General features: G+C 44.6%; 4 protein-coding genes across 8 annotated transcripts in view; 2 read left to right on the forward strand and 2 right to left on the reverse strand.

Annotated features, from left to right (window-relative positions):
* PHKB (phosphorylase kinase regulatory subunit beta) overlaps window positions 1–5299 on the reverse strand; it is a 122766-nt gene extending 117467 nt beyond the window's left edge. The window contains exons 1-2 of one of the 3 annotated variants that reach the window (XM_078780556.1): window positions 5223–5287; window positions 4923–5092 (exon numbers count right to left, since the gene is read on the reverse strand). In XM_078780556.1, the coding sequence (XP_078636682.1) occupies window positions 4923–4959 (37 nt within the window). In that variant the 5' untranslated portion in view covers window positions 4960–5092; window positions 5223–5287. Of the gene's footprint in view, window positions 1–4922 lie in introns of all 3 variants that reach the window. The other 2 variants (XM_068121135.2, XM_068121136.2) reach the window with 2 other exon arrangements.
* A 1197-nt stretch (window positions 5300–6496) lies between these two features.
* On the forward strand, window positions 6497–20076 carry LOC137430334 (neuropilin and tolloid-like protein 2). Of its 2 annotated transcripts, XM_068121122.2 has the most exons (9): window positions 6497–6700; window positions 6892–6945; window positions 13267–13392; window positions 14417–14662; window positions 14794–14829; window positions 16134–16261; window positions 16371–16602; window positions 16996–17109; window positions 18728–20076. In XM_068121122.2, exons 1-9 carry the CDS (start codon window positions 6628–6630, stop codon window positions 19495–19497), a joined length of 1779 nt encoding a protein of 592 aa, XP_067977223.2. In that variant the 5' UTR covers window positions 6497–6627; the 3' UTR covers window positions 19498–20076. The 2 variants fall into 2 exon arrangements, with proteins under 2 accessions (XP_067977223.2, XP_067977225.2); XM_068121124.2 differs by lacking the exon at window positions 13267–13392 and having other exon boundaries at window positions 6513–6700.
* On the forward strand, window positions 7264–8088 carry LOC144892546 (uncharacterized). The gene has a single exon (XM_078779514.1). It carries the CDS (start codon window positions 7264–7266, stop codon window positions 8086–8088), a length of 825 nt encoding a protein of 274 aa, XP_078635640.1.
* LOC137430335 (tRNA-specific adenosine deaminase 1) overlaps window positions 13523–26290 on the reverse strand; it is a 56711-nt gene continuing 43943 nt past the window's right edge. The window contains exons 8-10 of one of the 2 annotated variants that reach the window (XM_068121125.2): window positions 20343–20429; window positions 20092–20230; window positions 13523–14608 (exon numbers count right to left, since the gene is read on the reverse strand). In XM_068121125.2, coding sequence (XP_067977226.1) covers window positions 20092–20230; window positions 20343–20429 — 226 coding nt within the window. In that variant the 3' untranslated portion in view covers window positions 13523–14608. The remainder of the gene's footprint in view (window positions 14609–20091; window positions 20231–20342; window positions 20430–26290) is intronic. The other variant, XM_068121126.2, reaches the window with a different exon arrangement.

Here is a 26290-nt window from a genome sequence, read left to right on the forward strand (position 1 = left end):
GTACTGTGGCCAAATAGCTCTACCTTTGACTCATCTGTCCAGAGCACATTGTTCCAGAAGTGCTCGTCTTTTCCGAGGTGTTCATTGGCAAACTTTAGTCTTGCCCTGATGTTCTTTTTGGACAGAAAAGGTTTCGTCCTGGCACACCTCCCATGTAGATCAAATTTGTGCAGTCTCTTTCTAATGGTAGACTCGTGCACTTTGACATCAACAGTGGCAAGAGCTACCTGTAGGTCTCGTGATGACATTCAGGTGTTCTTAGAGACTTCTTTCAGCATCTTGCGGTCTGCTCTCAGGCTGAACTTGCTGGGGCGGCCTTGCCTGAACAAGTTGGCAGTTGTTTGGAATCTTCTCCACTTGTCGATGATCTTCCGGACAGTCGAATGATTGATTTCAAATTGTTTGGAGATCTTTTTAAATCCCTTCCCAGTCTTGTAGGCATCTATAACCTTCTTTCTGAAGGCCTCAGAGAGCTCTTTTGATCTAGGCATGGTGACGCCACACACTTCAACAACAAAGAGCAAACCAAACGAAATGTCTGAGGTTTAAATAAGACAGGTTCCTCCAAGATCCTCTCTGACGATGTTCTAATCATTTGCACCTGATTCTAATTTTAGGTATTTGAAGTAGTGATAAATGTCAGGGTGTACTTACTTTTTCCACATTCGAAATTTGCATTTATGTTTATTTAAATTATACAATGGACTACAAAATGTAAATGTTTCATGATATTTGTTATATTATATCACCTTTATCTGTCAATATTGTTGAAATGAAGATCAAATAGCTGTATGTTGAAATATGTTGAAAAAGTCAAAACTTTAAATGGGGTGTGCTTACTTTTTCAAGTGACTGTATTAAAAAAACAGTGAAATGAGTTTTCATCAACTTGTTGCCTTGCTTGAAAGTCTATGAATCGGTTCAGAATGGCACCAAGGAAGCGACCTTCAACAAAACAGTGTACGGCGATCCAAACTCTGCGATAAGAAGGGCATTCTCTGAAGAATATAGCGGAAAAGCTGAAGATCTCCTACAATGGCGTTAGGTACACTTTGCAAAGCGTGAAAGAAACTGACTCGGCACAAGAAACAAAAAGTCCAGGAAGACCCAGAAGAACCTTCCCAAGACAAGACATTAACATCTCATCCAGCACTGTGTGTAAAAGGCTGATTTCAGCAGGTCTACTTGGCAGGGTTGCAGCAAAGAAACCAATGCTGAGACAACAGAATAAGGTGACAGGACTGAAATTTGCGACGCAACACCAAGATTGGGGGGCTGAACAATGGAATCGGATACTCTGGTCTAATGAATCAAAGTTTGAACTTTTTAGCTCGAAGAGATGCCAGTTCGTACGTCGAAGACCTGAAGAACATTATGACATGCAATGTTTGCGGCCTACTGTTAAACATGGGGGAGGCTCTGTGGCTGTCTGGGATTGAATCTCAGCTTTTGGTGTTGGAAAACATGTTAAAAATCAATGGGTCACTAACAAGAGAAGTGCAAGCACATTTTGCAGCACCATGCAGTTCCGAATGAAAATCCATCAAAAGATGATTCATTTTCCAAACTAGAATGGCAATTGGTAGAACAGATACATTTTGTATCCCACAGATAGGCCAGATCTGCATCTGGACCTTAACCAAAATATAATTGCCTTGTTCTTGTCACCTAACCAACTCATCTATCAAGTTGTCATAATCTATCCACAACTTTTTGACATATAGTGATATACATGATTTTGGGCCCCATCTCTGAATTATTAAGAATTACTTTAGAAATTGAGAAAATTCTCATATCTGGATCCACATCTTCAACAAAATCGAATCAATTTGTCCTTGTCACACACCCAACCTGCCCACTAAGTTTCGTCCGAATCTGTCGACAGACTGATGGTATTCTGGGCCCTTGGGCAAAAGCTTATCAAAAAATAAGTGTGAAGATGGTTAATAATTTTATTTTGGAGAAAGGGGATACAAACCCAGTTTTTTGTAATGCGCATTTATGGTTAATAACCATTTTCTGTGAAGTTTTCAGGAATCGATCAAATTCGACTTTCAACCCTCAATTAATATACTATGTTTAAATATACGTTCTAAAATCGCCTTCCTCTCCTATTTCTGAAAATGTAAACTTTTTTCTCTCTCCGAGCACGGGTCTCTTGATGGCCTGGGCCCTCGGACGATTCCTGAATGCCCGACTGCTCAGTCCGGCCCTGCTCCAAGTGTTGGAATGACCACCCCAGAGGAAGGCCACTGGTTGGAGAGTTGGTTGGTTCATCCTTCAGTTGGTTGGCGACTGGTTCATCCTTCAGGTCTGCAAGATGCCGATTCCTGGTATGAATCAGGATGGACACGCTCTCCTTTGCAAAGACAGGTTTCTGCTTCTCGATGCATTGCCACTCTTGGATTGACATTTAATCCAATGACATATTCCATGATATTGGATGGTACAACACATAACAAGGACCATTGTTCCAAAAAAAAAGAAAAGTTCGGCAATTCACGAAAACACATTAATTCCCATGTGGTGTTATACTGGCGAAGGTGCGATTTTATACAAGTGCCACTGGGTTTGCGAAGGGATGATTGGAATAAGGGTTCACACCTTAACATCGGGAAAAACAGGAACAAGTCGACATGGGTTAGACAAGCGAGAGCAATCACGTTGGATAGAAGAATGGACAAGTCGACATGGGTTAGACAAGCGAGAGCAATCACGTTGGATAGAAGAATGGAAATGGATTGTCTCAAGTGAAGGTTGATTAGTATGATTACAACTGGGAAAAAGTACGGCTGACATTTTGAGTGTCAAGTGCCCCTCATCAGATGAAGTGTTACCCTCCCTCGTTTCTCTGACAAAGGGGGAGGGTGGGGGGGGGGGGGGGGGGGGGAAGGAGATGCACAAAAACGTGAACCACACCGCATTCCCCAGAGTAGTAAACATGGTTATCAAATTGTCGTTGAGAAAATCCATTGTTTATCTTGCCCGCTCACACAGGTCCACAAGAGCCTTCACAGAAACGAGCATCTGGGCTCTGTCCCCCCCACCCCCCCCCCCCCCCCCCCCTCTGGGCTGGTGCTCCTGCCTCACACCTAGCTCGTCTTCACGCTGTTGAAACCAAAGCTTTCAGAATCATTGGAATCTCCTGCAATGAAGCTAACTCCGAGGGCCTTTCACTCACTCACCGCAGGCAGGTTGGTGGTCTTTCTGTCTTCTACCGACTCCTCTCCGGCCTTGCCCCCCCCAGCTCTCTCTGTGCTCTGTCCCCCAAGTACTCATACAGGTCGCACAAGATCTGCCAGCAACCCTCTGATGGTTAAACTGCCAAAACCTCAGCTCTCTGCTCACCTTCACTCCTCTTTACTCCCACCTCTGAAACAAACTCCCTCACTCTCTTCAATCCCACTCCTCCCTCCAGGTCTTCAAAACATCTGTTCACCACCATCTCTTATCTTCCCCCATCCAAAACCTTGATCTTTTCTACCCCCGATAATTCACCCCAGATACACTTTTTTTGAAATTCCAACTTCTTTCCTGGAGGTCCTTGCAGTGTCCATATGTTTTATACCTCTCCCACCTCCCCCCAAGCCCTCTCCCTCCCACACCAGGTCATCTAGCATGTGTCGTGAGTCATGTAAAAATCGGCCAAGTTCCATTTCACAACCTGGTGCACCTGTAATCTTGGCCAACGGATCAACGCCATTATTCTTGATGGCCAGTGGGTGAATGTACAAGGGTGGGGGAGGAAGGTGAGAGATGGGGTAAAGGGCCCGCTTGGTGAGAGTGCAGGAGGTGCTCTTTGTTAAATGTGCCAATGCATGCAGGTTCTCATCTAGTCTTGAATAAAAATAGTACACAAACACAATGAAGACACATGCTCTGGACCAACTGGGTTTATGCCCACCTTTGACCTTATCAATGTCTTTTTCTTATTTATTTTGACTTTCATGACATTTCATCAACGAAAGGGTCTATTTCCCCCCCAGCACAAACACAACACAGACAAAGAAAAGGTTCAAGTTGATAAATAGAACAGAACACGCAGGGCTGGACAGGAAGCTGACGGACGAAGGACACGCGGGGCCGCACAGGAAGCTGACGGACAAAAGACACGCGGGGCCGGACAGGAGGCTGACGGACGAAGGACACTCTGGGCCGGACAGAAGTCTGAGGGACGAAGGACACTCTGGGCCAGACAGAAGTCTGAGGGACGAAGGACACGCGGGATCGGACAGGAGGCTGACGGACGAAGACACGCAGGGCCGGACAGGAGGCTGACGGACGAAGGACACGCGGGATCGGACAGGAGGCTGACGGACGAAGGACGCGCGAGGCCGGACAGGAGGCTGAGGGACAAAGGACACGCGGGATCGGACAGGAGGCTGAGGGACAAAGGACACGCGGGATCGGACAGGAGGCTGAGGGACAAAGGACACGCGGATCGGACAGGAGGCTGAGGGACGAAGGACACGCGGGGCCATCCAGGAAACTGATGTACGAAGGACACTCTGGGCTGGACAGACATCTGAGGGACGAAGGACACGCGGGATCGGACAGGAGGCTGAGGGACGAAGGACACGAGGGATCGGACAGGAGGCTGAGGGACAAAGGACACGCGGGATCGGACAGGAGGCTGAGGGACAAAGGACACGCGGGATCGGACAGGAGGCTGAGGGACAAAGGACACGCGGGATCGGACAGGAGGCTGAGGGACAAAGGACACGCGGGATCGGACAGGAGGCTGAAGGACACGTGGGATCGGACAGGAGGCTGAAGGACACGCGGGATCGGACAGATGGCCGAAAAGGGACACACTGGGACAGAAGTAATTCATACGAGATAGTTAGTTGTACAAAACCAATATGACGGATCAACAATGAGGAAAGTGGGAGAAAAAAAAGAACAACGTTTGCAGGCCGCACCTGACCGCTGAAAACAATGCGGCGAAGCTCCAGCCATGTTGCCAACCAGGACGAACGAGCAAGAATAAGCTATTCGTTGGCGTCCCGGGAATGAGACGGGACAAGATGGAACTAAAGGCCGGACGGTTTACCCTTTAAAAGCCCGTCCTGGAATCGCCTCCCGACACCAGCTGTGAGAAGAGTTCGTGAATTGTTATCAGTTATCACTGTAACTGTTCGTGAATGATGTATTTATTTTTGGTTCGTTTTCGTTACATGTACACCCTGTTTATCTGTTTGTCTTGTTTCAGCGAAAACAACCTCTTCATGTTCTATTCGACAAGCACAACGTTGCACCGTTCGCAATGACGTCATCACGTTGATTCATAAACTACAGTGATATTATGTAGTATCGTTATTAACATTGCGAATCAAAGGCAAAAAATAAGTTTGCAAACTGTAAATATATAATATTTATTTTGTTAATATTCACGCCTATATTCATTTTTTGCCGCTTTCTGGACGTAGTTTAGAGTTCTTTTCAATATTTCTAATTGCGATCACGTGATGTTTGTTGGGAGACAGGAAGAAGGAGAGGAAGGGGCGGGGCAACTCGAGCACGTGAGGTTGTTATGGCGACGCTATGACTCGGAAATGAAATTAACATGGCGCTCTGTACTCGGTAAAACAACAACAAAATCACTTCACGATTTAAAATGTTGGATTTATTTTAAAAACCATCGATTTAAAACCACATGTGCATTTGATCAAAAATAAACTCCAATATGAAAACGCGTCATCTTCCTCTTCGGCGGAAACGATACGCGAGAAACGGAAATGCATGGTGTGCTCCGCGATGCTGCGCCCCCTTGATGGCACTGAATTGTCATGGCCAGCTTGAGTTTGTCACGGAACGGATTTGACAGGAGGTCGTGACGAACACACCACGACAGAGGGGTCTTCCCTTATCCCCGCTCGCGTAAAGCGAAAGCTGAAGTGCTGCATCCTGAAGCACGCCGTCCTTTCGGAAGCCAGCTATCCCCTCCGTTAGTACTCGCTCGTGGATGCTTGCACCACGAGTTACCTTTCGCAATTATGGGGTCACAACATTTTTGGCAGGAAGCAGCTTGCCCAAATTGCAAACTATAGTCTGTATTAAATCGGTCCAAGGACCGAGCGGACTGACCGGGAAATTGGGACCCATCCTACTCTATAACTGCTGCAGGAGCCCCATGAGTTTTCACTCCGTGGTGGAGCCTCCAACAACAGATCAGATGCTTGTGGAGGAAGGCAGAGAGGAGAGGAGGGGGGGGCGGAAGGCAGAGACGAGGGGGGGGGGGGCGGAAGGTAGAGAGGGGAGGAGGGAATGAGCGGGAGCTCGTTAACGATCACGACGCGTGCACCAACACCTAAGATTGATCTCGTATTGACCATCCCCTGAAAAGCCAGAATTACCTGGACCCTTTATCCCATATGACCATATGAGCCTCCTCTCCGCCCCCACCACCTCCTCATTCGCACTGTCTCATCGAGTCTGTTACTCGGGGTTGTCTTCGCGCCCAATTTCCCGCGTTCCCGGCGGAGGTAGCTCAGTTTGGTGGGAATATATCGGTGTGCGGAAGGGGAAGTTAGAGAGGGGGTGCTGGGGATCCGGGTAGGTCGTCGCTTCGGTAGGAACATTAGAGCGGCAGAATCCCCGAGGGAGAGCTTGGAGGGAAGACCAGCGATGGGAAGTGCAGGCGCCTTGGATTCGGGAGCTGCGTGTCTGCGAAAAGCTCGTACTCTGGTCTTATTACAAGGTGTGCTCTCTGTCTGTGTTTACCCGGTTAAACTGTCGATAAACCGATCAACTACGATATAAGTCTCGTGCATCCTTCATGTTTCTTGTTACACTGACGTGACTGTAATTTTACACGAACTACATACATATACACCAGCTTTTATTTAAACCTTAACAGGTGTATCTTAACTTTCTCTCTCTCTCTTCTAGTGTACCTTGGTGCAACCTTTACCCCTGGACGGGTAGGCGCAAGAACTAACACAGGTAAGAGAGGTGTAGATCGTCTGAGGTTATGGTGATACCTGCTTTCAGGGGTCTGTCTATCTCTATGACACATACATGCAAGGACGAGGAAGCATGGTAACCCTTTCAACTGAACTAGGCAGGATTTCATAATTTGACGGGTGAGCATGAAATGAAACATACTGTGTGCGCTTATGTAAGGTGTTTCCGGCAAACACACCTCTTTGCAAAAATCGTGCAATCGCAAATCGATCCCATGCAACTTCAAACCAATACTGTGTAATCACAAACTGATTATGTGCAACTTCAAACCAATGCTGTGCAATCCCAACCGATCCCATGCAACTTCAAACCAATACTGTGCAATCGCAAATCGATCCCGTGCAATCGCAAATCGATCCTGTGCAACTTCCAACCAATCCCGTGCAATCGCAAATCGATCCCGTGCAATCGCAAACCGATCCCGTGCAATCGCAAACCGATCCCGTGCAATCGCAAACCGATCCCGTGCAATCGCAAACCGATCCCGTGCAATCGCAAACCGATCCCGTGCAATCGCAAACCGATCCCGTGCAATCGCAAACCGATCCCGTGCAATCGCAAACCGATCCCGTGCAATCGCAAACCGATCCCGTGCAATCGCAAACCGATCCCGTGCAATCGCAAACCGATCCCGTGCAATCGCAAACCGATCCCGTGCAATCGCAAACCGATCCCGCGCAATCGCAAACCCATCACGCGCAATCGCAAACCGATCCCGCGCAATCGCAAACCGATCCCGCGCAATCGCAAACCGATCCCGCGCAATCGCAAACCGATCCCGCGCAATCGCAAACCGATCCCGCGCAATCGCAAACCGATCCCGTGCAATCGCAAACCGATCCCGTGCAATCGCAAACCGATCCCGTGCAATCGCAAACCGATCCCGTGCAATCGCAAACCGATCCCGTGCAATCGCAAACCGACCCCGTGCAATCGCAAACCGACTCCGTGCAATCACAAACCGACCCCGTGCAATCGCAAACCGATCCCGTGCAATCGCAAACCGATCCCGTGCAATCGCAAACCGATCCCGTGCAATCGCAAACCGATCCCGTGCAATCGCAAACCGATCCCGTGCAATCGCAAATCGATCCCTTGCAACTTCAAAGCAATACTGTGTAATCGCAAACCGATCCCGTGCAATTGCAAATCGATCACGTGCAACTTCAAACCAAAATGGTGTAATTGCAAACTGATTATGTGCAACTTCAAACCAATGCTGTGCAATCCCAACCGATCCCATGCAACTTCGAACCGATTCTGTGCAATCGCAAATCGATCCCGTGCAATCGCAAATCGATTCCGTGCAACTTCAAACCAATACTGTGCCATCACGAACCGATTCTATGCAATCGTAAATCGATCCTGTGCAATCGCAAATCGATCCCGTGCAACTTCAAACCAATACTGTGCAATCACAAACCGATCCCATGCAATCGCAAATCGATCACGTGCAATCGCAAATCGATCCTGTGCAATCACAAATCGATCCCGTGCAACTTCAAACCAATACTGTGCAATCACAACCGATCCCGTGCACCTTCAAACCAATACTGTGCAATACCAACCGATCCCATGCAACTTCAAACCAATACTGTGCAATCGCGAACCCATTCTGTGCAATCCCAAACAAATATTGTGGAATCCCAAAACCATCCGTGCAACTTCAAACCAATACTGTGCAATCCCAAACCAACCATAAATCTTCGCCGCTGTCTAAGGTCCTTTGTACTCTAAAGCAGTTTCTCCTCAAGGATTTGCCTGTATTTGGCTCCAATCATTGTCTCCTTTATCCTTACAAGTCTCCCAGTCCCTGCCGCTGAAAAGCATCCACATAGCATGATGCTGCCGCCACCGTGATTCATGATAGGGCTGGTGTTAGATGGGTGATGAGTTGTGCTCGGTGCCTGTCCGAAGTAGAGCTTTTCATTCAGGTCAAAGAGTTCAATGTCTGTCTCATCATACCACAGAATCTTTTGCCTCCTCATGCTCTCAGTCTTTCACGTGCCTTATTGCAAGCTCCAGGCATGATGTCATGTTCCTTTTTCTCAGAAGTGGCTTCCATCTGGCCACTCTTCCATAAAGCCCAGATTTGTGAAGTGCTGCAGAGACTGGTGTCCTTCCAGCAGGTTTTCCCATCTCAGCCAAGGAACTCTGTAGAACAACATCCTTCTTGCTAAGTTTGGTCAGACGGCCAGCTCAAGAGAGTCTGTGTAGTTCCATATTCTTTCCCGTTCCTAATGAAGGAGTTCACTGTGCTCTTGGGAACTTTCAACACTCTAGAAATTGTTTTATACCCTTTCCCAGATCTATGCCACCTCACACTTCTATCGTGGACTTCATGGTAGAGTTTCTGCTCTGACATTCAATGTCAACTGTGGGACCTTCTATGGAAAGGTGTGTTTCTTTCTAAATCATGTCCAATTAATTGAATTGGCCACAGGTTGTAGAGATCAAGGATGATCAAAGTTGTCGAGACTACAATCAAGTTGTAGAGATATCTGAAGGATGATCAAAGGAAATTGGATGCACCTGAGTCAAGATGGATTGTCATAGCAAAGGGGCTCAATACTTATTGAATCGAGACATTTCAGCTTTTTATTTTTAATTATTTTCTAGGAATTTCTAAAAAAACAAGATCGATAGTCTAACAATGGCGTAGCTGGAGAAATTTCATTCCGGCAGGTACTGTGCAATCCCAAACCAATCCTGTGCAACCCCAAACCAATCCTGTGCAACCCCAAACCAATCTTGTGCAACCCCAAACCTATCCTGCGCAACCCCAAACCTATCCTGTGCAACCCCAAACCAATACTGTGCAATCCTAAATCAGTCATTGCAATCCCAAAGAGATCCCTGCACTTTATCAAACCAATCCTAAGCTGACTCTGTGCATTCCCAAACCCATCCAATGAAATCCTAAATTGGTACTGTGCCATGCCAACCCGATCCTAAGCAATCCTAAACCGATCCTGTGCATTCCCAATCCGATACTGTGCAATCCCAAACTGATACTGTGTAATCCCAAATCAGTCCTGTGCAATTACAAAGCCGTGTTGTAAACCCATAACGAATGATTAATTCACAGTGATCTACAGGCAGGTGAAGTTTCATTGATAATGCTCCACTTTAAACATCTATTTCTATATTAGGTTCATTCATAATTTATCATACTTATGCCAATGAACATGCTAATCCTGATTGGAAATTTCCCAGGTCTGCTGAACATGGTTGGTCCAGCGCTTCTGGAATATTGTCAATACTCACCAAACCAGCCTAGACATACCTCTATAATTGTTTATCGAAAAAGAGTTCCTTGTGGTCTCTTGAGTTGATTGTCCATCATTTAAGATGAAAATGACAAAAACATCCAAATTTCGATCAGTTTATTCATGACTGTTTGTGTGCTCGTATTCAATGGACGGGTAGTTGAATTTCATTCGGCATTTTCTTTTCTCAAGAAGAAAGTCTTGGCATGCCTACTTTCTCTCCTGCATATTCTGGCCATTTGTGACCTCCACAATGTTAATGATCGAGGATTGCGTTAGCATTCAGCTGGGATCTTTCTTGTTTGCCATGATCAATGTCTGGCATTTTAATCCTGTGAATGTAGCATGCCAATTGACTGTTCAACCCGGGACGTGGTTACGGTCCTGCTGCAGGTGGACGTGTTTTTTTTTTTTTTTTTTTTTTTTGTATACAAGTTCGAGGCTCGTGAAAGAGCGAACATTAATCACACAGAAAGACAAACCGACACATAAAACATATAACATAGGGAGCGGTAGACAAGATGGGGAGAGAGGGGGAAGGACACAAACACAACATTTGAGAGCAGGGACCGAGAGACAATGGAGACATCGAGAGATCTGAGAGAGGGCGAGGGCTTTGGGGGGGGGGGGGGGGGGCGTGGGAAGGGGGCAGTGGGAGAGGTATAAAACATATGGACCCTGCCAGGACTTCCAGGAAAGAAGTTGGAATTTCAAACAAGGTGGATCTGGGGTGAATTAGCGGGGGTAGAAAAGATCAAGGTTTTGGATGGGGGAAGATAAGAGATGGTGGTGAACAGCTGTTTTAAAGACCTGGAGGGAGGAGTGGGATTGAAGGGAGTGAGGTAGTTTGTTCCAGAGGCGGGAGAAAAGAGGAATGAAAGAGTGAAGGTGAGCGGAGAGCCGAGATTTCGGCAGTTTAACCATCAGAGGGTTGCTGGCAGATCTTGTGCGACCTGTAGGAATATTTGGGGGACAGAGCACAGAGAGAGCTGGGGGTGCAAGGCCGGAGAGGAGTCGGTAGAAGACAGAAAGACCACCTACCTGCCTGCGGTGAGTGAGTGAAAGGCCCTCAGAGATAGCTTCATCGCGGGAGATTCCAATAATTCTGAAAGCTTTGGTTTCAACAGCGTGAAGCCGAGATAGGTGTGAGGCAGGAGCACCGGCCCATAGGGGAGAACAGTATTCCATTGAGCTGCGGATGAAAGCCTTGTATGTGGTGAGGAGCTCAGGTGTGCCGAGAAAGGACTTCGCACGACGGAGGATGCCCAGTCGGCGACTGGCTTTGGAGGCCAGCTTGGAAATGTGGTTTTCCCAAGAAAGATCATGGCAGATAGTGAGACCCAAAATCTTGAGCGACAGAACTTCTTGGAGAGGATTGTTGAGAAAGTAGATGGGAGGGTTGTCCAGTCGATCTTTTCGGAGAGACATAGTAAGAGTGTGAGATTTGTCAGGATTGAAAGACATGTTCCACTTGTTTGACCAGTCTGTGATTTTGTCCAGGTCTTCAGAGAGTGAGGAGGCAGCAGACTGCCGATCTGAGGGAAGAGGAATGGAGCGGCAGAGAGTGGAGTCATCAGCAAAGAGATAGAGAGGATTTTCGAGAGAGTCAGAGAGATCATTGATGAAGACCAGAAAAAGCACGGGGCCCAGAACACTGCCTTGGGGAACTCCAGCCTGAACAGGAAGAGGAGATGAGAGAAACCCATTCAGGGCCACACGTTGACGACGACTAGAGAGGAAGTCCGCCAGCCATGCGTGGAGATTTCCATGGATACCAAAGGAGGAGAGTTTGGTGAGCAGAGCGGGGTGCCAGACCGTGTCGAAGGCACGTGATATGTCGAGGGAGACAGCTCTAATTTCCTGTTTGGCATTGAGGACCTCCATCCATTGTTGAGACAGCAGAAGCAGCATGTCCAGAGTAGAGTGACCTGGTCTGAAACCAAATTGATGATCAGAGATCAAGCCATTGGAGAAGAGGAAAGATTTCATATCAGAAGCAATGATGGACTCCATGACTTTGCTGATAATTGGGAGAAGGCTGATTGGTCTGTAGTTGCTAGGATCTGTTTTTGCACCTTTTTTGTGCAAAGCGGTGATGTTGGCTGATTTCCAAGCAGATGGCAGTTGACCTTGAGCAAAAGAGAGGGTGAAGAGAACAGAGAGAGGGTGAGATAGAGCAGCAGAGCAGGATTTTAGGACCCGTGGGCTGATGCCGTCGGGTCCAGTTGCAGAATCAGAGTCGAGGGTTGACAGAAACTTTTCCACCTTGTCAGGAGGAAAGGACACGGAGTCCAGGAGCAGCAGGGTACGACTGGGTATGGTGGGTACAGAGAGGGATGGGTTTGGGACACAAGATTTAGAGGCAAACACAGAGTTGAGGCATTCAGCTTTTTCACGTGCGGAGTCAGCTGTGTAGCCGTTTGAGGTAAGGGAGGGGATGGAGGGGGAACAAACACCAGAAACGGATTTGACCAGACGCCACCAGGATTTGGAAGAGGGAGACAGATAAGAGAGTTCGGTCTTGAGAACGGAGAGATATTGTTTCCTGGCTCTCCTGAGGGTGGACACACACTTGTTTCGGGCTTTGTGAAAGGAAATGAGATTTCCTTCCGTTGGATTTGCTTTCCAGGAGACGAAGGCAACAGCTAGGTGTCAACGAAGGTGTCAGCTAGGTCACCAACCATGACAGGGAAGACATCATTTTGGCTCTGACTTTTTGACGGACCATGGTCAAGATGTGAACTGTGAAGAATTCAGTGTGCCAATGATAACAAAGCATCGTTCGATTAAACGACACAGCCGACTTTGTTCCTATCCAGTTCCATGCAGGTAGTACGGTAATGATCCAAAATGATCCCATTCAATCACCCTTGAATCCCCTATTCCATTCCCTCCTTTCTCCTTCCTATCCAATTACCTTCAACTTATCCTCTCCATATACCCCACCTACATCCCCCTTTGATAAATACATAATAAATAGATGGTTTAAAAAGGGTTACTCCATACTTGTGCCTCTGCCCCTTCTTCCTAGAGCTTGTGGCGGGGAAGTCAGGCCATTGCGGAATTTGGACACAGAGTTCACTTGGTGGAGCTTTTACTTCCCCGGGCTATCCCTCTGCATACCCTCCCAACCAGGCGTGCAGCTATCCACTGGAAGGTCTTTGTCTGTCTGTACATGTCCTCCTTTGCTAACGCGTGTGTACGAGTCGACAAATCCGTACAAAAATGAGAATGCTCTCTTGAATAAATTTCATGATATAGTAAAATAGGACATATAATCACTGAAATGGAAAGAGGTGGCGAGGTATTTATTACCTTTCATTGTAGAATACCCTACTGGATTAATATCTATATGTAAAATGTTTGCAAAAAAACAATTAACTATACTGGTACAGAATATGTTGGATTTGTAAAATAAAAGTTGGTAACAGTTCAGTCAAGACATTTTTTTTTCCTTTTTTTTGTATACAAGATCAAGGCTCGTGTAAGAGCTAACATTAATCACAAAAAGACAAACTGACACATAAAAAATAAGACAAAGGGAGCGGGAGACAAGATGGGGAGAGAGAGAGAGAGAGAGGGAAGCACACAAGTCCAACATTTGAGAGCAGGGACATCGGGAGATCTGTGGGAGGGAGAGGGCTTGGGGGAAGAGGCACGGAAGGGGTAGGGGGAGGGGTGGGAGAGGTATAAAACACATGGACACTGCTAGTACTTCCAGGAAAGAAGTCGGAATTTCAAAAATGTGGATCTGGGGTGAATTAGCATGGGTAGAAAAGATCAAGGTTTTGGATGGGGGAAGACAAGAGATGGCGGTGAACAGTTGTTTTAAAGTCTCAATTTTAGAAGTTAAGTTAAACAGGAAAAATTTAGCCAACTTAGCAAATTGATTTAGTCGATGGATTAGAGATAAACTTGTCGTTTTCATGAATTGGACATGCATGGACAAGCAGTTGTTAGTGCTGGCTCAGAAAGTTTTCCTACTTTCTGAGTCGGCTTACTCCTTTCAAGGTACGCCGGTAATCCCAAACCTAACCCACAGTTAAAAGCAATCCCACTTGTTCGAAAGGGGCAGCGATTTTCACCGGAAACTTTATTTTACCCGTCCCTGTGCGAGAAATATCATTTGATGTACTCTTCATGAATGTAAAAACAAATAAACTCGACACGTTTATCTCCAGCTCCTGTGAGCCATCGTGTACGTCTGACCATCTCCAAAATTTCCATCGAGACTTCCTGGGGGTGCAAGTATGACCACGTCGAGGTGAAGGATGGTCCCTTTGCCCTCTCCCCTCTTCTTGGTCGTTACTGCGGCTCGGTGCCCCCTCGACCGCTCATCTCTCGTGGTCGTTTTCTCTGGGTGGGCTTCACATCTGATGAAGAATTACAAGAAGGGGGATTCCAAGCTCGTTACTCATTCATCACAGGTGTGTTTATAATGCATGTTTTTTCTATGTACTGTACTGATGGGGAGGGTATGCCATCTACCAACTTATCTTTTGCCATCAATTGTAAACTGACGTGTTTCACTGTTTTTTGCGCTCTCACCCAACCGCAGACCCAAACTTTCCCAATGCTCCAGCTGGGTTACCAGGTCTGTCACTAACTTACCAGCATAAGAGCTTTCCGTGCACAAGGAAATGCTAGCAGTTGAGACAACAGGCATACATTTTTCTTGGAAAGGATGGTGTTGTCTTTGATGTACCTGACCCTTCCCTCCTGAGCACCAGTACAAGTCAGATTACATTCGTCTGGGAAATTAACATACAGACTATATGACATCACCATAGAATATCTAATGATGGTCTGCGGTTCAAAAACAAGAAAAATTCCCCTCTGTTTGCACCTTTAAATTCTCCACATTGTCAAGCAAATAGTTTTATTTAAACATTTAAGATAATTCAACTTTGAAGAACTATTTTCTAAATATACAAGTTTTGTAATACCCATTTGTTACGTTTTGCAATCCCAAGTGATACTAGACTAGCATCGATGACCAAACCAGCATAACAATTCTGCTGTGACGTCACACGTCACACAATCACGCCTTGGAAACTCGTAAACCCTGGCCTTTCTACAGTTGCCATGGGGCGGATTTGTTGGGTTTTGTGTAAAATTCTTTGGATTCCATCTAAAATATGGTATATGGTATATGTTTACCTTTAACATGCATTGAAGTCTGCAACTCGTATCCCTCTGCATACCCTCCCACTGGACACTGCTAGGAAACCCTTTAAACCCTTTAAAATGGTCTTGTGAACCCATTCACTGCTACATATAACACATTATCCATCCTAGAAAAGGTTCCTGCCCACAATACAGAAGATATGTATGGATGAAGTAGGAGACAGCAACAAAGGTGACATACCGTGTATATTAAAGTGCATATACTTCTAATATATAGAGCTCATTCTAACCACTGACTGACTGGATATTAATGTTCGGTAAGTGCCGGGTTTCGAAGAAAGCTGAAATTTGGCGTGCCGACGGATATCGAAGCTGATACACTGAGAAAAATCACAGAACCGTCGAAAAACATCCGTAAATGAAAATGTATGTAGAAAACCGTAAACGCAAACGTAAAAAAAAAAAAAACCTCAATCGATATCTAGCAGTTGAGAATTGTAATATATTTAACTGTAAACTGTGAAAGAAAAAAGGGGGGCCCTACATATATTGGTTAAAATACATTTACTTCTTCATGCAGCTGTATGAATCCAATTGGTGCCGCTTTATATTAACTTTGCTAGAGCATTACTTGGTTCCTCCTAAGAAAACAAGGGTAGTTCAGCATGCAGTTGGAAGTGTAACTCATGAAGCAAATAACTTACTGTATAAACATATAATGCATTCCCAGATAAATGACAATCATCAGCATTTTGTCACCCGGATCCTAAGAGTGCGAGTTTGACACCAGAGGTGCTGATGGTGAGGTGACTTCAAAACAGGCTGAGTTGGAGAGGAAAGCTACACCTGGACAACCCCTGGATTGCAGCTGGACTATTCGTGCCACGCCAGGTGCTCAGGTGACATTCAGCAGTCTATCAACCAAGCATCTTCTTTCCATCTTCTCCATCGTTTCCACACTTCTTGCTGTTATTCATCTTGATCTTGCGCACACTGACTCGTCCGTAGCTGTATCTGCGCTTTCTGGACTATCGTTTGGAGTACTCCAATGACTGCCGATTGAACTTTGTTGCAATATATGATGGTGGGCGTGGAGTGTCTGACCTCCGAACCAAGTTCTGCAGCACGGTGGCCAGTGAACTGATACTTGGCTCCGGCTTGGCTGTCGTGCGCTTTTGGACCACCAGCCACAACAATGACTTCAGCAATTTCCGACTGCTCTTCACGTCATTCTTTCAGCGTGAGTGCACAATGTTGATTTTTGTACCGGGAGAGGTGAAAGCTGTGATTTGGATGGATTTTGTGATAGTGAAGCTAGAATTGCATGCAGAAGTGGAGGAAGTGAAGCAGAAGCGAGCATTATAAATGCGTTACAGTATGAAAATCAATTTTTTTTTAAACGTTTACTGTGTTTGTTGTCGTGGTTTTAAATTAGACACACAATCGTGGTGATATACTTAGGTCTCAACTGGTGAAAGTTGCTTTTGATTGTTGACTGCAAACTATTATTACTCTTCATTCCATTATTCTTCTTTGAACTAATATGAGCTTTCACTACTTTTCACTTTTCTTTAACATACGAATGAACCCACGAATGATTTTCCAGTTCTCTGACCCTCTGTGCTTCCCCCAGCTCCATGCGATTCTGCTTCATTCTTCTGCCATAGTTCCATGTGCATAAATCATTCACTGGTGTGCAATGGCGTACAGAACTGTGCATATCCTTGGGATGAAGCACATTGCACAGGTAAGAACATAACATTGCTCTAATGTACAAATAAGCTTTTAAATAACACCCAACAGCCATTTAAATATAACATCCTGATGCACAGTCTTGTTTCCTGGAACATCAGGATCAGATAAGGGTTAACTATTGGCTTTATCTTGAGGTAAAGTTAACAGTTCTCTTCCAGTGTCAATGCAGTTGTATTGCAGCGAGATTAAATGACAGCAACATTCAGCAGCAAATAAATAACAGCGCGCAATGATTAAATTGTACTCTACTCATAGTGCAGACATATAACATTTGTAATCAGGCACGTACAAGCTTAATTACATTATAATTGTACACCTCTCCTTTCTTATTCCATCTCCAGGCGCTGCATGACGTCATCGCCGGGCACCGAAGGGGGCCCGGCGATGACGTGCGCAGAAAGGGAGTACTCAGAGTTTTCACTCCGGTTTCTTTCTTGTTTGTTTGTTTTCTTGTTTGTCCGGGCGATATCTCAGCCACCATTTGAGCTAGGAAGCTGAAATTCTGGCACAATAGTGAGCACGTGCTTTGCCAAAAAAGGTATTTTTAATTTTTTGATTAATCAATTAATTGATTAATTACTTAATTATTATAGATTTATTAAGTACTTATTTATTTCCTTTCTCATCTGGGCGATATCTCGGGCACCTTTTGAGCTAGAAAGCTGATATTTGGACACAACAATGACCAAGTGATTTGGCTGTAAATGGTATTTTCGATTTATTGATCAATCAAGCAATCGATTAGTTATTTAATTATTCGATTAATTATTTATTTAATTAATTTTCAATTGATTGACAAATTATTTTACGATTATTCTTTATTTATTATAATTACACAATTAATCGATCAATTATTGTACACCGCAACCTCCCATGTCCATATCCATGTGCTGCATGTCGCCCCGGCGATGTTGCACACTTGTGGATATGTTATTTATTTATTACCCTCGCAGGAGGGTATTATTTCATTTGGGTCCATTTGTCTGTTTGTCCGCACAGAATAAATATGATTTTCTTGGCAACCGTTGGTCCGATTGACAGGAAATTTCCACCATATGTACAACTCCACCTGTATAATTTTTAAAAATGATAATTATGACGTCATAGGTCACATGGTATGGGCGCCATCTTGGAAAAACCGAAAAACATTGCACCTCTATCCCCGAAAGCGCCGCATAGAAAAAATTGAGATATGGCTCATTGTAAAGAACTCTCCATGGGGAATAAAATATGTTAATGATGATGTCATAGGTGCCTCCATTATGACATCATAATTCGACATGTACAAAACTTCATCTGATCAAGATGAAATTTCTTGAGCGTCATCTCGGGATAAATTGGTGGTGAAAGAAAAAATAATGATGACGTCATCGGTCACGTGGTTTGGCCGCCATATTTGTTTTTAACACAAAAGCCTTAAAAACCACTGAAAACACATCCTGGCGAGGGTCTGCAATATCTGATTGCTCTTTCTTGTTTGGCATGGGGGCGGTACACTTTGAATGTAGCTCTACTTTTTTATTGTTAAGTTCACACAAAGCACTGCAGGCTGTTATTTCAACAATGTTAAGACTAATCCAAGAGTGATCAAGATTCTTTCCTTTGCACAGAGGTGGAGCCTCCAACTGTGTGGCAACGACTTGGTGGGACTAATGGTTCCATCATTGGAGCTTGTTCTGCTGTCGTTCTGTTGCTTCTTTCTGTTTCGGTATATATTCAGCTTACCCAGCCACGTCGGAAGATTCTGTCATGCCCAATCTCTGAGACATCACCTGGAGGCCCGACCTCTCTTACCTTAGCACCAAGCAGCTCTTTCCCCACCCTCACGCTTGAACAGGAGACTTACATTGATCTTTCTGATATTCCCGATGACTTTGAACCATTTCTCTGTCTGCGGCATGACCCAATGGCAGCAAGTCCCTTGCATCCAACCTCTACACTCTGTCCTATGAGCCACCAATGTGGGGGACCAACATTGGCAGGAGCTGGAGGTGCAAGATTCGACTTGGGAGCTGATGAGGTTCCAAGATCCAGCCATGAAAGAAGGGAGAGTCAAGGTCAGGACATCATCCCTCATGTTTCAACAGCTGGTTTTCAGCTGCTGCAACCGACATTTTTGTCACTACCACAGCACGAGAGTAGTCAGAGCTCAACGACTACTCCAGAACTGATCTCTGCCTCAGCCACACTACCACCTCCACCACCTGGTCGGCCAGGTTCTGGAAAAAGGCGTTTTTATACCTTTAAGCCAAGTCCCATGCGTAGGACCAGAGAGGGTGTAGCAGGTCGTATTTCACTGGGGGAAGCATCATTTGGCCAAGAAAACGAAACAGCTGAAACGAGCTGTACATTGAAACGAGCCATCTCTGTGGAGGTCTAAGCTATTGGTGGGCCTAAAAGTGGTAACCCCAATACTGACTGTACATTTCATTCGTTATCAGAAGTTATTTACATGGCCGATACGTCAGTGAAATGAGTTTGAACCGAGAATGATTTTTAATTGGTACCCATCAAAACTTTAAACGATGTTCTACCGGTGATCGTGTATTGGCATAAAGGATGAATGGCCATTATTTAATGATACTTTGTACATCAATATCAATGTTTACGGAATAGGAATTGCTGTCAAATGCACACCTGTCATCTTGTGTGCAAGACACTAAACTGGGAAATGTCTCTCTCTCTCTTTTTCTCATTCTTTCCCTCCCTCTCCATTCAACACTTCTCACTTCATTACTCTATCCAAGTATTTCTCCCCTCTCTCTTCTTCTCCCAATCCCCTCTCACCAACAATCCCACCTCTGTCCTTCATATCTTTTTCCAATAAGTCATCCTTTAATAAACCACTTCTTTGTATCAGTTGAATTTTCAATTTATTTTTGCTCCACCAATCAGTTTGTATGACGTTTATGACACCAATGATAAAATAAAATGGTGGCTCAGTCATCTATTTCCAACAGATTGAAATTCTTACTTATTCAAACTCCATAAAAGTGCGAGTTGCATTGGACCAGGCTTGAAAGGCTTGCTCCTTCACGTTCTGCCATGCCCCCTGGTAGGCTTTGGCAGCCATTTTGTAATCGTAATATGTATGAAGCAAACATCCTCCATCTCTGCACAGGGAAAACAAGAGGTCAAAAGTTGGCACAAATCAAATGGCACAAATATCAGGAGGTCCAAACAACAGAATTGTCTTGTAGCACCATAATAAAATAATGCAATTACCGCAGGGTGCTGGGAAGTTGCTCATCTGGTAGGGTGTTCTTGAGCTTTTTAAATTCTGCAAAAAGTGCCGCCCTGCTGGCCCAACAGCTGGAGAGTTTCAAAATAGCAAACCTCAATCAGGGGATGTTCAATGAGATAAATCCAACAAAAATGGCTGTTTTTTAAAAGGTAATCATGGATCTCCCAGGATACTATGACAAAGTTCTATATATATATGCGTCCCATCAATGTGGTTGGCACGTTGATGCCATCTGTGTGGAAATATTTTGGTGAGCTAGGTACGCAGCCATTTTGAGCCATGTACTTTGACGGCATCATCATTTATAAACGTCAAAGGCCACAAGATGTCAAGCATGGTATGGGAGATGAATTATAACTTCCCAACCCATCTCGGCTGTAGTACGAGGGGGCCCTGTGCCCTGGGAGCTGTAAGAATTATCGTGCAATAAAGTCTGGCCCTCAAGTTTCACCTCCTCCCAATTCGCATTCAAGAAATTACACGAATGTAAATGTTAAAGGTCTCAAAACACTATTGCCATATGCTTTCTGGCTGAAGGCCTAACCATCAATATTTTTGATTGTGACAACCTATAATACATCTGTTCCATGCTGACACACTTTCACTCAGGCATGGAATTATTGATCAACATCTTAAATCAAATGTCATGATATTCTATAAATCATTTCCTTCCCTCTGGTGGCTTTCCAGGAAATGTGTTACATTGGACGTGTGAGAAATGCCTTTTGATCAAACGTGAGGTCCTTTGGTACCCACCTTGCACTATCCTTCTAAAATCACAAATGAGAATGAATGATTGTTTCCACACCTCCAACACTGACATCCTATTAGTCTGCAATTTCACATGCAGCTATCCTGCTATCTATTTAATTAGTTTTCCTACACATTTAATGTTTTCTGGAGTGAAAATAGTTGGTTGCATGTGAGAATTGCTGAAGGTCTCACTAACCAATTCATGGCCATTTTTCAACTCTATGCCACGACTCCATGAAGGCCGTGTGTCAATAAACTGTGCAGACAGTGTGCTGTGCTTTTCAGCTAGTTTGATATACTCCTCCAAAAATAATGTTAGGGATACACATCCGTTTCAACTTTCAAAGCACATGCGACCGTTGGCCACCATATATGCTTTATCCAGAATGCTCTGACCAGCGTTGATGTACACTTCCTGTATAACTGTCACTTCCTGTATATCATTGTACACAATTTCAACATTGAATTATTATTACCTCTGCCACCAAAGGTGGATGGAGGTTATGTTTCCACCCGTGTTTGTCCGTCTGTCTGTCTGTGAGCAAGATGTCTCACAAAGTTATGGACTGATTCGGATGAAATTTGGTGGATTGGTTGGGTTATAACTAAACTTGGTGGATGAGTTAGGCCTGTTATTGTCACTTACCCATTAGATTTTGATTAAGATCCAGATGCAGATCTTGCCTATCGGTGGATACAAAACATAAACTGTACAACCTGGCGGAGGTATGCACTCTACCGAGTGACATTCTACTTTTTCCATGTAATACAATAAAAACTCAACGTAAACCTTGAACCGCCCTTGTGTATCAGAGGAGAAGCAATCCTTTATGATTATAGACGATAAGTATGCTGTGAAAGTCAATATAATAATTAATTTTCAGAACAAGTTTTTGTGGTGAAGTAAATGAGTTTTCCAAACATTTTGAATATTTTAACATTTTATGAAAAAACTTTTAGAATCTTAAATGTTTCTCAGTTCCATAAATGTGATGAACACATGTCTCATCCTGCGGATGTTATAATGGGTTAGCAACGTTTGTCTAAGATGATAATATTTTATTCCTTCAGGATGTTGCTGACTTGGTAGTTTGAAAATACTTCCTAATGTTGTATAAAAGCAAACAAGGAACTAATACTCTAGGTCTCCCACCTTACGGTGGTTGTCTCGTATGCTCGTGCGCGCGCACACTAATTACAAGAAGCGAGGCAAGATGCGCCTCACAAATATCATGCACAAGCCAAATTAGCGAGATGTTTGCAACATAATGCAGCCAATCATAGCCGTGATCTCATCAGCTTGAGGTAATGTCAATAGATATCTGCAATACACAAACTAAATGTTCAACGGTTTTTGAAATACCGCGTACACAAAAGTACAGTCACGTGAAAAAGTAAGTACACCCCATGTAAAGTTTTGACTTTTTCAACATATTTCAACATACAGCTATTTGATCTTCATTTCAACAATATTGATAGATAAAGGTGATATAATATAACAAATATCATGAAACATTTACATTTTGTAGTCCATTGTATAATTTAAATAAACATAAATGCAAATTTTGCATGTGGAAAAAGTAAGTACACCCCTACATTTATCACTACTTCAAATACCTAAAATTAGAATCAGGTGCACCAGCTCAGTTGCAAATGATTAGAACATCGTCAGAGAGGATCGTGGAGGAACCTGTCTTATTTAAACCTCAGACATTAGGTTTGGTTTGCTCTTTGTTGTTGAAGTGTGCGGCATCACCATGCCTAGATCAAAAGAGCTCTCTGAGGCCTCAGAAAGAAGGTTATAGATGCCTACGAGTCTGGGAAGGGATTTTAAAAAGATCTCCAAACAATTTGAAATCAATCATTTGACTGTACGGAAGATCATGTACAAGTGGAGAAGATTCCAAACAGCTGCCAACTTGTTCAGGCCAGGCCGCCCCAGCAAGTTCAGCCCGAGAGCAGACCGCAAGATGCTGAAAGAAGTCTCTAGGAACCCCAGAATGTCATCACGGAACCTACAGGTAGCTCTTGCCACTGTTGATGTCAAAGTGCACGAGTCTACCATTAGAAAGAGGCTGCACAAATTTGATCTAAATGGGAGGTGTGCCAGGAGGAAACCTTTGCTGTCCAGAAAGAACATCAGGGCAAGACTAAAGTTTGCCAATGAACACCTAGGCAAAGACCAGCACTTCTGGAACAATGTGCTCTGGACAGATGAGTCAAAGGTAGAGCTATTTGGCCACAGTACCAGAAGACATGTTTGGCGAAAACCAAAGACAGCATTTGACCACAAGAACCTGATACCAACTGTAAAGCATGGTGGTGGAAATATTATGGTTTGGGGCAGCTTTGCTGAATCAGGGCCTGGGCAGCTCACCATAATAGAATCCACTATGAATTCTTCATTGTACCAGAGGGTGCTTGAGGATAATGTGAGGCCATCTGTCAGAAAGTTGAAGCTCAACCGAAGGTGGACCTTGCAACATGACAATGATCCTAAACATACCAGTAAATCCACCAAGGAATGGCTGAAAAGAAAGAAATTGAGGGTTCTGGAATGGCCAAGTCAAAGCCCGGATCTAAATCCCATCGAGATGTTGTGGGGGATTTGAAACGAGCTGTGCATGCTAGAAACCCCTCAAACATCGCACAGCTGAAAGAATTCTGCATGGAGGAGTGGGCAAAAATTTCTCCCAGTCGATGTCAGAGACTGGTAGACAGTTATAAGAAATGCCTATTTGAGGTTGTTTCTGCCAAAGGGGGCAATACCACCTATTAGAGCCAAGGGTGTACTTACTTTTTCCACATGCGAAATTTGCATTTATGTTTATTTAAATTATACAATGGACTACAAAATGTAAATGTTTCATGATATTTGTTATATTATATCACCTTTATCTTTCAATATTGTTGAAATGAAGATCAAATAGCTGTATGTTGAAATATGTTGAAAAAGTCAAAACTTTACATGGGGTGTACTTACTTTTTCACGTGACTGTACATGGACAGATGATCGGTTGGTCGGACGGTTTGACAGAGCTCATTTTAATGTCCCTCGTCTCTGTCCTTATTGGAGGGGCGGGAGACAAAAAGAGAAGCTGCATTTTGAAGCTAATAATCAGCAAACTAAAAGCTAACAATCGTGATTATCACCATTGTGTGCAGGATACAATTTTTTTTGAAGTTATTACTTTGATTTCAAACATCTACAAGGTTCCATAGGTCTGTTGTCCCTCGGATGGATGTTAATCCAGGCATCACATCTGCTGGCAATAGTTGGTGGGGCGTCAAAGATTACTTGAAGAGATTGACGAGAAGATTCAAAGATTTTCAAGAAGAGTCGGCGAGTTATTGCCAACACCCTGAACAAATTAAAAACTCCTGCTCTAACCTCCAGGGGGCATTGCCTCAGCGTCAGAGTCACAGCCATCTCCCCCCACCCCCAAAATCTCCTCCAGCAATGATGCTACATGCAGCTGTATGCTGCATACAAAACAAGCATTCTGAGTATTGCGCTGCAATACATGTCCCCTACCGGCAGTCTGTCGTCCGGGAAAACTGTTGGGGAAATTACCAAAGTTCAAAGTGCCATAACTTTGTCAAAAATGATCGAAACGTCATGAAGTTCGAACTTGATCTGTAATTTATCATGAGGAAACCATGCACCACGTTTGAAATCATTAGCATTAAGAGTTTAGAAAAAAAGTCCGGAAACTGTTCTTTGCGTGACGGACTGACAGACGGACAGACTGACAGATGGAGGGACGGAGTGCAAACCTATAGTCCCCTCCGGTGTACACCGGTAGGGGACTAATAAGAAGTGCATACGATTAAATATGAACAAACATTGGTTCGTATCCCTCACATTAAAGAACACTGGAATTGAGAAGTCACGGAAATCTGTGATAAGATGAACTCCCTTCTGGAGTGTGCCCCACTGCCCTATTTCAGGAAAGAAGCTTGGCATTCTCTTCAGGGAGAGAACAGTGTGTAAGTTTTTCTCCATTTATATGGTTTTATTAATACTGTTGCGGATATGAGGACTGTATTTTTTTTGATTGTGTGTATTATTATTATTGTTATTATTATTCTGCGCCTCCTGCCTCCGGAGCTGTGTAAAGGTCAAAGGGCGTCCCATAATTAGTCCATAAAGCATCCACACCACAGCTAATCATAGAATACCCCTGTTCAACAGTTATATCTTATTATGTGTTTTAGGGTAAGGCTGTGTCTCCCATTAATTGAAATACTCCATTGCACCAGTGAAAGAGATAGATTCCCTTCATTCCCATTCCCAAAAACCTCCATTCCCCCTTTTCGTCAATTGCCATTCGCATTGCCAACTGCATTTTGGGTGGTTTTCTCTTCATCCGCCATTGACCACGAGGCAGGGTTGGGGAAGAAAGGCGGGTCCCCACCTCATCATAGAGGGGAGGAGTGAGTCAGCCCCACTCAACCAACCACGAACAAGGGGTTGGACTTGGAGAGGGTGTGGAAAGAAAGATCGAGGAGGTTCGCGAAGGTTGAGGGGTGGGGCCTATATAACCCACGGCAGGGCGTTTCCCAAGCGGCAGAAGGGAGATGATGAGCTTTTACCAAAACTGTGAGAGAAGTCCAGAGTTGAGCTGCAGATCGAGCCACCGAAACTGCAAGAGAAGTCCAGAGTTGAGCTGCAGATCGAGCCACTGCAACTGCATTTTACTGCAGCTGGAGCCACCGCAACTGCAGCCACAGCAGCGTGAGGCCCGGACGGCAGTTTGGAGCAGGGCCGCGAAGGGGCGGCGGCTGCCCAACGAGTCGATCGGGGCAGGACCAGTTGGACCTCCCTATCCCGCCAGCCATCCATCCATCTCCCGCCAGTCCTATCATCATTCCCCGTGTAAGTGTGCTCGTAGTCTGTCTTTTGTCTTGTCCCTGGGTAGTAACAATAAGTCTGTATAAGCTAGTATTTTCACTGTGTCACCTGCATCTCATGTGCTTGTAAATAAACGTGACTGCTGTCTTTTTGCTTATGTGTGTGAATAGTAAATAAATTTAGTAGTATTTCCAAACCTTTCTTTGCCTTCGTTTTCCTCTTTGCATTCGGTCGCTTTAGAGTTTTCCATATTGGGCAGCCGCGGTGCGATACGGCCAACGTTTGGGTGGAATCGGGTTCTAGTCGGGGAATAACTGTTCG

This window comes from Myxine glutinosa, chromosome 6 (genome assembly GCF_964187855.1).
Source record: "Myxine glutinosa chromosome 6, kmMyxGlut1.1, whole genome shotgun sequence".
In the NCBI taxonomy this organism is placed as follows: domain Eukaryota; kingdom Metazoa; phylum Chordata; class Myxini; order Myxiniformes; family Myxinidae; genus Myxine; species Myxine glutinosa.